Source organism: Oculina patagonica, chromosome 14 (genome assembly GCF_052425735.1).
Source record: "Oculina patagonica isolate OP01 chromosome 14, crgOcupat, whole genome shotgun sequence".
NCBI classification, from domain to species: Eukaryota; Metazoa; Cnidaria; class Anthozoa; order Scleractinia; family Oculinidae; genus Oculina; species Oculina patagonica.
In genome coordinates, this window is record NC_135771.1 from 14,100,491 (window position 1) to 14,110,067 (window position 9,577).

A 9,577-nucleotide genomic window follows, 5' to 3' on the forward strand; every position below is an offset into this window, starting at 1 on the left:
CGGCACACCGGAACACCCCAAACAAGGCCGTTTAGGGTAGTTTATGGTTAGGATTAGGATTAGTGCTAGTTGGTGGTTATCGTTTGGTTGTGATGGTTTGCTTTTTATCAAGGTTGCTCAATTTCGGGATATTCTGGGCTGTTGTGGCTTTAACCGTTCCGGATTTTAGCACTGGCTGAAATCGAAGTGCTTTGAAAACCCGCAGAACCGGGTAGTGGTGTTGTAATCCAATTAATTCACAAACGAAAGCCGTCAGTGAGCGTCAGTGGAACTGACGGGAGCTTGATGCACTCTGAGTGGCCTCTCCCTCGAAATCGCCCAAAGCCGTCGATTGGATTTCATGAAAGAATTCTTTGATTGCAATAAAACTGTACTCCAATCGTATGATTTTTAAAACGGATAAGCTGTTCCATGGTCTGATGCCAGAGGGCACGCGCAAGTGTCAATATTCTAGCGCCAAGCGCGCGTGGAGTGCGGAACCCACGCGCGGAAATTCACAATACAATAATGTGACCTAACCATGTCTGCTTCCTTTGATCATAGTTAGTAATGGTTCTAATTACTTGTTCATGGTACTGTTTTGTTAAAATCAAACAATTATTGCTGGGTTTTCCATGTTCTGATGATTTAGACTTCCGTTTGAGCTTCTATAAAACCTTGCTAAAAATAGACACCACTGGAAACCTTTAATTATATAACACCACGCAAGAATATCCGTAACAGCGCAAGAAAAAAAATGTATTATATTACACGGAATACCTAAAAAAACCTAAGCCCTTTCACTCCGAAAACTTGGCTCTCGATTTATCCTGTTATGTTTTTGTTAGGTTTGGAAATTTCACCTCTTGCCTCAAGTTCATGGTTACCAGTAAAAAAAAATGAGCTATTTGATTGTAAAACTGAAAGTACACAGATGTAGGTTCTGGTTCTTCCCCAGGGTACCAGAGGGTTTTTTTCTTTTCTGCAGGAAAGGGACTTAACCCTTTGAAAATTTGGGAAGGGGTGTGTGGTACAATTCCAGAAACCCTTACCCTATCTTAGGCTAACTGCATGCGATTTTCCCTGCCCTATTTAAGAAATGCTATGGTTTGTGTAAACATTTGAGGAGATACAAATTCCAAATATTTTAAATCACACTTTTCAAGGCACAAAATATAGTAACTCAGGAGCCCAGAGTAACTTTATTTTTCAGGAAATGTTTTTTATCATATAGCTGACCAATGTGCATGAACCATACCCTGTTTCAGGCCAAAATGGTTAAAATCCAGTGAGGTCAGGCAGCAATAACAGATAAAAATTGTGCCATTATTAAGTCACAGGAATAGATTGATTGACTTGAATCTCACTTTTCTTTTCTGATATTTCCTGCAAGGTTGAAATTTAATTCCTTTCCACCCCACCCCTTCCCTCCCGTCCACTAAAAGCCAAACATATTTCTTGTAAGTTCCCACACACACTCACAGATTTCGAGACTCTGAAACAACACATTTTTGCAATATAAAACCTATTCCTTTTATTTACAATTTTCAATAAAACTTTCTATGTTACACTATTACCAATATGGTATATATTTGCACAAATATTATATACAGAACCCAAAACCTGAAATTGTACTCTTTTTTACATTTTTTGGATTTTTTTTCTTTCCATTCTATGAATGTCTATGGATAACGGTAACAAAGCGAACAAGCAATGGCTTTTTAGAGTGAATGGCGACACACTAAACCTTTTAGCTTACAACTTCAAAACTTTGGAAAATTCTGATACAGCAAGCTTAAGTTTAGACTAACAGAACAAATAACAATTACAAGTATGAACAGTCGGCGAATGTCTCTTGAGATTTCAAATCAATCTCATAGCACACAAGGTCCTGGTGTCTCAAGACTTGGGTCCACTGCGTACATTTCTGTCCAGGAACACCTGCGAGGGAGGACACCTGACATGTAAGGGTAGTCTGAACCTTCAAGAAGCACTCTTAGTCTCATGGCTACTTTCCGACTGTGAACAGATCCACCAAGAAGCACACACTGCACCCCGTACGGTCTCCATGTGAAATTGTTCCCTGTAAAGCGATGTTTTACTGTTGCAAGTGAAGATGGGATCTGAAATCCAGGTCTGTCTGTCACCAGGAGAAAGGCATCTGCCTCGGCAACTTTCCTTTCTAACACTTTCAGGGGCTCTTCAAATACTTGGCACAGGCAAGCTTGCGTGTCTTCATACATCAACAAGGGCACACTAACATTGGCACATTCTACAAGAGAACATCAAAAGAATCCATGTAAGAACGATATCAGAAATATCATACATGCCATTTTAGTTGTGCCTTGTATTGCTACCGGAAGCCAAATACACAGTAATTTTACTGAGAATACTAGTACACTTCCGGTTATTATTGCTACGTGGCAAATCATAATAGATCCCTTTGTGATAAACACCATCGGTTTAAGTCGGCCAAAAATTTTCTACAAGTCGAAACTTCTTATCGAAGAATAGCGTAAAAATCATTGGAAATCAACTTCTGCCTTAACAGAAAACGATTTTGCAATAACAAATTTCGTCTGACAGTTGGCGAATCAAATCGAATGGGAACCTGTCAAACGCTTCACAGCTGTCGGTACATGCAACGCAACATATCCGTTTCGGATATATGGAAACAATTTACGGATTGGGAAACAAATATTAAAACCTTTCCAATTTCCAAAGCACCAGAAGAAGAAAGGAAAATGATGATTTGATTTTAGGTCGAAAAACAATATATATTTTCTTTGACCAAATTCATTGCCGCGAATTTAAATTGCTAAAATCACGCTGTCGGCGTGTTTATCACGTTTTCAGATGACGAACTCTCAATGTTATTTTATATGGAAATTACAAAGAATAGCAAATTTTCGCAACCTTCTGCAATTTTTATCGATTGGCTCTAACGAATCTATTTTTTCCTTCACATGAATAAAGTTCGATTAGTGAAAGCTATCGGAAATTCGATGTGAAACCCATATTCTAATGATCGAACAATTGTTTATCTTACAAGGGTTGGATCACGGCCAACTTTGAAAAACAAATTTGATATGCCAGGGGCTTTTCCCTTTTGAAGCTAACGATAAAAAATCCTAACTTTAAATGCGCTTAATCAACCTTTACTTACCAAATAGCGTTATTTGATGTCCTTCGTTGCAAAGCTGTTTCAGCATATACTGAGCTTGGTTTAGGCCATGGTTGCTGGATACAAAATCCGCGAACAATACTATCTTCATACTGTTTGCAGGTTTGGAGTTCTGTAAATCCCAACCCTGCAGCAAAAAGAACAACATCGAATGAGCAATGAGACACAAGCTTTTATATGTACATTCAACTTAATCGCTGCAAAACACTAGAAAGATTGCATCATGAAACCGACATTCAAATGACTTGTCACGGGATGTGAACGTGCAGAATAATTTTTCAGCTGCCAAATATAAACTTGATCTTCTCCAACAACAAGTCCCAGCAAAAGCGAGAAAAGGACATGCAAGCGAAAATTCCCTGTAGATATGTTTTCAAATCACCTAATATTATGGCTTTCTTTCATTAAACACTATGCCTAAGTGTTAATAATTTAGTATTTGTCAGAATTTCGGTCACGTCCGCGATCCTAAAAAAAATTATCGTACCTAAATAGTCCAAAAGTCAGCTGCAGCGAGAACTTTTGCAGACGAAAAAGTTTTCCCAGTGCGATCACCAGGCAAAATATGCTTGCCCGTAATCTTTAAATTCGCCAAAATAGTGGATTTCGAAAGTCAAAGTGAAATAAACGAGTAATATCTGAAGACCTCCACGCAAAACAAGTTCACTTCGCGAAGATCCGTGCGAAGATCCGTGATCGAATGCCGTACGCGCGAGGGCAGAAATCAGTCGATGAAATTTAAACCAGCTTTATTTTAAGAACAAGATCTCTTTTATCGGGTTATACAGTTCTCAGCAGGTCAGCAAATTGCTCCAATCAACACATATGTCTATCATCTGTTGAAACTCGGCTGGTCGATTGCCAAAATCCTTCACCGTGCTCAATAACACGAGCTAAATCTTCGTCACGTAATTTTGCTCCTGTTGCACAATTTAACTCAAGAAACCACGCCGAAACGAAAATCTGCACAGTTAACCAGCTTAGTTGGCACGACGTGCGAAGAAATTGCAAGCGCATGACTTTTTTTCAATCGAATGTGCTAACAAAGCGCTTTCTAAATGACATCGCTAAAGCTCGCAGTTCTACCTCCGAGGTTTCTTCCCTGAATCGAATAGAGTCGCTAATATTCTTCGTACCTGAAACTTTTTCTTTGCTTTTGACTTCGTTTTTCGCTAAAACCGATCGTCCAATACTACACGGCAGCGTTGAAACAAACAACTGAGCGAGCGAGCGAGCGACAAAGTACGTGCTCTGACAATGGCGCATGAAAATCTACCGAACACGAAGCGCTACGGGATTTTAAATTGAACCAAGAATTTAAACCGAAAGCAACAACTTACCAGGCTAGAACTAGGCACTGCTGTGTTTCCTTTGCACATCTTGCTCAAAATCAGCTTGTTCAATTCCTTTCCTGTCAAAACGAACCTTCGCTACACCGTGCAAAACAAGAAGCACGAAAATCTGTTTGTTCGTCAGGACTTTATACGCTTTGACAAGCTCTGTGACGTCACGACTGAAGCTCATCATGCAATATCGCACCTAGCACGTTCCGATTAAAATCTCGCCTTCTGATTGGTTCGTGCAACAATGGATCTATTGACGTTATTGACTTAAGGGCTCAGGCCCAGATGACGGCAAGGGCAAGCCGAGTTAATGATTTTTATAATGAGAATAGAAGAATAGTCTGGAATATTCATGATTTGTCTGAACAAAGAAATCACTTCGAATACGGGCGCTTTGTTATTCTGTGAGCATTAAACAAAAGACTTGTGATCTTTCAGAAAAACAACATACAAAGTGAGAGAGGTAATTAAATGTGTGATCTTGAAGCTGATAGGCTGGTTCGGAAACAAAGCTGAGTTGTTCTATCACCTTTTGTGACCGAGATTAATTTCGCTAATAAAGCAGATTTAATTTTTTTTTCTTCTTTAGCTTCCTTGAAAAAAAGGTAAGAAAAAAATACTACAACTATTGCGTTGATCGATTCTTTCCAAGATCACATTCGCAAGCGTTTCTATGAGGAGTTTTGTTGTTTTGCATGATGAAGTGCACACGCGATATAAATAAAGATCGTGTACTCACGTGCTGTAAAGTGCGAACGTGACAATTAGTTTGGTGTCCCGGTGACCGAGTTTCTTTGCTGGAAATTGACCTAACTTCCTTCACGCGCGCTTCAAATTTGCAAGAGGTTTGCATTTGTGATACTATTTAACCATTTGATCTTACTCTATAGGGATTTAAATCTTGGCAAAATTTATCAAAACAAGTAAGCGCTGCATCAATATCAGATGTACCTTGTTTTTTTCGGTGATATTGCCTCCCACGAAACTTTTGTTCGCTCTAATATTTCGCATGGCCGTTGCCGAGTTTTAGTTCGTTATCCTTTGCTTTGCATTGTCAGCAAAAATAAGACAGAGCCGAGCTAAGCCAGAGGAAGAATTAGTCATGACTTGTTGATATTTAAGACAATTCTGGACTCAGGCCATCAAACATATTAAAAATAGCTATGCACAAGTGTAATCGCGCGCAGGAAATTTTGGTTGACCGCTTGTTGCATCAATCATGTTCACTTCCCTCACTCAAGTTGTGGTTTTTAATCATTAGATGGCATTGTTCTATCATCGTAAATTAGCTTCAAAACAATAGGGTTTTCCAGACCGTTTCAAAGTTGGCGTTTTGCCCTTTCAACTGTTTTTTGTAACTAGTCTAGGTCGCATAATAATATCGAGTTTATCAAAGGACCTGTGTAGTCATGTGATTCAGTACACCCACAGTTTCCACCCATAATTCAAACGCTACGGAAACAACAGCCTTTTCCTGTCTATAGTCCGATGTTTGAAGTTTATTGTTAAACACTTTTTCTCTCTTTTGTTGTCGAAAAACAAATCAAAAACAGACAAAAACAACACTGATCAATAACAAGGACAAGTTCGGACAAGACCTGCAAACTCTTGAGGACCAAAATATGTCACGTACTTTTCACTCGATTTTGCTAGTATCAAGTTTAAAGAAAATTTTCTTTGCATTCAATGTCGTTGCTGTTTAGGCTTGGCCCGACTTCTTGACACTGTTGGGTGTTTAAAAATAAAACTTCCTACACAAAGAATCCTTTCACTAGAGCTGAAATAATAGGTGAGATTTAAACCTTTTTAAATCGCTTTTAAACAAAAGGTTTTGTCGTTACGATTGATCATTTATGATTATTGTTAGCTTTGGAAGCTTTATTCACGGAAAAATTTTATAAACCAGTTTCCAGCCAAAGCTAGCAAAAAAGAACCTTTACTGGATCAGCAGGGCGAGACCGGGGGTTTTTCCCTTCCACACTAATTCAATCGCCCTGAGGGATTACTTCACATCATCGCCTAAAATAAAACAAGTCTTGAACCAGGTACTCAAAATTTTTTACCCGAAATTTCTTAACAGCAAAGTGCTTACGATAGCACTATATGATGCAATAAGTGGTCCTTCTAATATCAGCGTTTCCACGGTACTTCATGGTCTTACGAGCGGCACGGTTATTGTTTTACGCAATTTATATCACCAAATTTCCAGAAACAAGCAATCAGCCAAGGATTCTGACCGAGCTTTTCCCATCACTTTATGCAATATTGGTTCAGTAAGTATGAAAAGCAAACTGAACATTTAAGGATCCATTGTTCTTAGTGGGACTAACAGGAAAGATTAAGGAAAGAAATCCCATATTATAAAATATATTAAGTCCGTTTTTCTTATCCAAAACAACACAGACTGTTTTTGACATCAATCAGAGTGAAACCACGCTTGAAAAATAACTTTTCAGAATGTTGTTTGAATTTTTTTTCTCAGTCACCAAGATTGTGTTTTAAATTGATAAGAACTGAAGGTGTACGTGCGGTCAACTTTTTATCCTCTGTCACTTTGAAACACTGTTAGAGTGCTGCAAATGTAAATTTTGAAGTAAACTTTTTTTAAATCTCCTTCGCATCTAACAGCTTTTAACTTGAAATTTCGAGTTACGTTGTCAAAGCGAACGGGGGAGGCGTAAAGTGTCCCAATCGCTAATTTGTCTCCGGATAGAGAGGTCTAGAGTTCGAGTGCCAGAGAACTGTGCTCGCGTGCCGTGTTCAAGTGCTGGGAAAGACACTTTACTTTCAATGGCTTTCAGCGAAATCACGAGGAAACCTTTTATATAGTACTGAAACCTTGTAGCACGGGATGCCGAACAAAAGTCACTTCATTAAACTGGAGTTTAGTTTCGGACTGACGAGCCACTGGCTAGGAAAACAAAACATTCACCGCTACGTGATGCTGGAAATACAGCTGTTGTCTTTAATAACTACAAGTTTCAATTTTTATTGACTCATTCAAAAGCTTTGTAAGTTCCGACATCACGGACTCGCGTTAAACGTTTTGATTTTTCGTGCAGTTAGACATGTCCATTGCCATGTCCAAGGCCTGGGGTAAAACCACACATCAATTAGCAATTCAATTCAAACAACTGACGTCAGTTAACGCAAGTGAAAACATTTTCTCCAAGGTTTTGAGCTTGTTTGCGTGCAGATGAATTTGGCGTTACTCTTTTTCCAAACAAGCTCACATTCACAGTATAGGAAACAAAAAATACCACACATGGCGACCGACAAGTGCATCACGTTGGCTCGACATAAATCACGTATTAATTCAAAAAATAAATTAGTGGTTTTTCGAGATCGTTTCTGAATGACTTTTAACTGTAACCTTTATTTTCAACACAGATTCACTACTAAAACATAATTTTTTTAAAAAAATTGCGCTTCCATTTTCGTGCCAAAACGGAGACAAATTTTAGTATTCGGCGTCAATGACGTCAACTGAAACAATAAGTGTAGAGCTATTAAAGCCAAAGGGAGTGAAAAATTACTTTTTCCAGTCGTCGAACTGAAGAAGCTACTTTATATCCTGGGTGATAATGGTTTGAATTGTAGTATAATTTCACACAAATTTGCTTTCCGTGTGATCTAGGCTCCACCTTGTTAATTGTTGGAGAGGCTGAACGCCTGGCTTGTATTAAATCAAGTTGAGGCCCAAACAGTACATGTTACTTTTTCAATGCCATCGCCGTGGACAACAACAACGAATGTGAAAAACGGACAATTATAACTGCAATTAATGGTTTTTCAACAACTTAGAAAAAATGCGTTCCTTTGATCGTGAGCACGCGCGCGTGCTTCCATGGAATGGATCCCGGCCGGGTCACGTGGTCAGGCTGCACTCAGATCACGTTTTCGAACAAGCGGAGAAGTGAAGGTTGGGTTTATAATGCAAAGTTTCACTTAGCCTAAAGAGCTGAATTTGCCCATACTGATATTACGTAAAATTGAAATTTTTCGTTTTCCAGACTGATTTAAATCACCTAATCTAAAACATATTTAGAAGTCTGCGTTTAAATGTACTGAATGTCAGATTTTTAGCAGTGTGCGAAAGTACTAAAATGCCGGTAAAGGATCCTTCACGAACTAAGATAGTAAAAATTGCTTCATTTTGCGTGTGCGTTGGCTACGAATGATAATGAGCTATTGCAACTTGCTGCACCATATAATCAGTCTTTTTAACTTTGTCCGTTGAATGTTATTATTTTTAAGAATTTCATTTGTGTTGAGCTATTGGCGTGCAAGCAAAGTCGTAAGCCGGGACATATTCGTTGTCCCCATAGTTGAATGTTCATAAACCTTCAATCCGCTGTTTATAAATCCGTTTTCTCCCAGTATATCTTCCATTAATCTGATTTAATCAAAACATGCTACACCAAAACAGTTCAAAATATCAGCACTAAAAGCGCACTGAGCAGTACAAACACAACTTCGTCTAGTCCAGTCCCTGAACTCTCTCTTCCGCGCGCCCAATGTAGGGGTTGAAAGGGCGCGCGGAACTTCGTCTCATTTGCAAAAAAAATCGCACACACGAAATTACTGAAATTATGCATGGTAAAAATATGCATTCCATACCAGTTTATTTCTTTCAAAGGCCCTTACGTTAGGGAGGTAGCTTTTCAAAATAATAACTCTGTGGTTCAGTTTTAGGCCAATTTTTTTAATTGATGGTGTCCTTCGTGGTTAGAATTTCTAAAAGGACATAACCTGCTCTTAATGGGTATGAAGCTCAGTTTGTTTATATTTTACATTTTTTGGTCCAACTAAACCGCTTATGTAACTAAGTGTTGCAATGCTTTGGGTTTAAAAAGAAATAAAATTAAATCTCTGCGTGCTGGTACGCAAAAAATCAAGTGACTCACATAGAAAAACAAACACAATTCTTTTATGTAGTTTGGCACAATGACTTGGATCGCAACCGAATGGGTTGAAATTAAAGTGTACAAAGAAAGATAAATATAATAAAACAACTTTCCCGTAACTTATTACTCGCTCTTGGTATTAAAAAACATTGTTTAAAAAAACG

General features: G+C 38.5%; 1 protein-coding gene across 1 annotated transcript; it reads right to left on the reverse strand.

The window, feature by feature from the left end:
- Positions 1-1,487: 1,487 nt before the first annotated feature.
- LOC144637446 (uncharacterized) lies at positions 1,488-4,661 on the reverse strand. The gene is made up of 3 exons (XM_078496505.1): positions 4,504-4,661; positions 3,146-3,290; positions 1,488-2,251 (listed from the first exon to the last, which is right to left on the reverse strand). Exons 1-3 carry the CDS (start codon positions 4,540-4,542, stop codon positions 1,854-1,856), a joined length of 582 nt encoding a protein of 193 aa, XP_078352631.1. The 5' UTR covers positions 4,543-4,661; the 3' UTR covers positions 1,488-1,853.
- Positions 4,662-9,577: the final 4,916 nt, after the last annotated feature.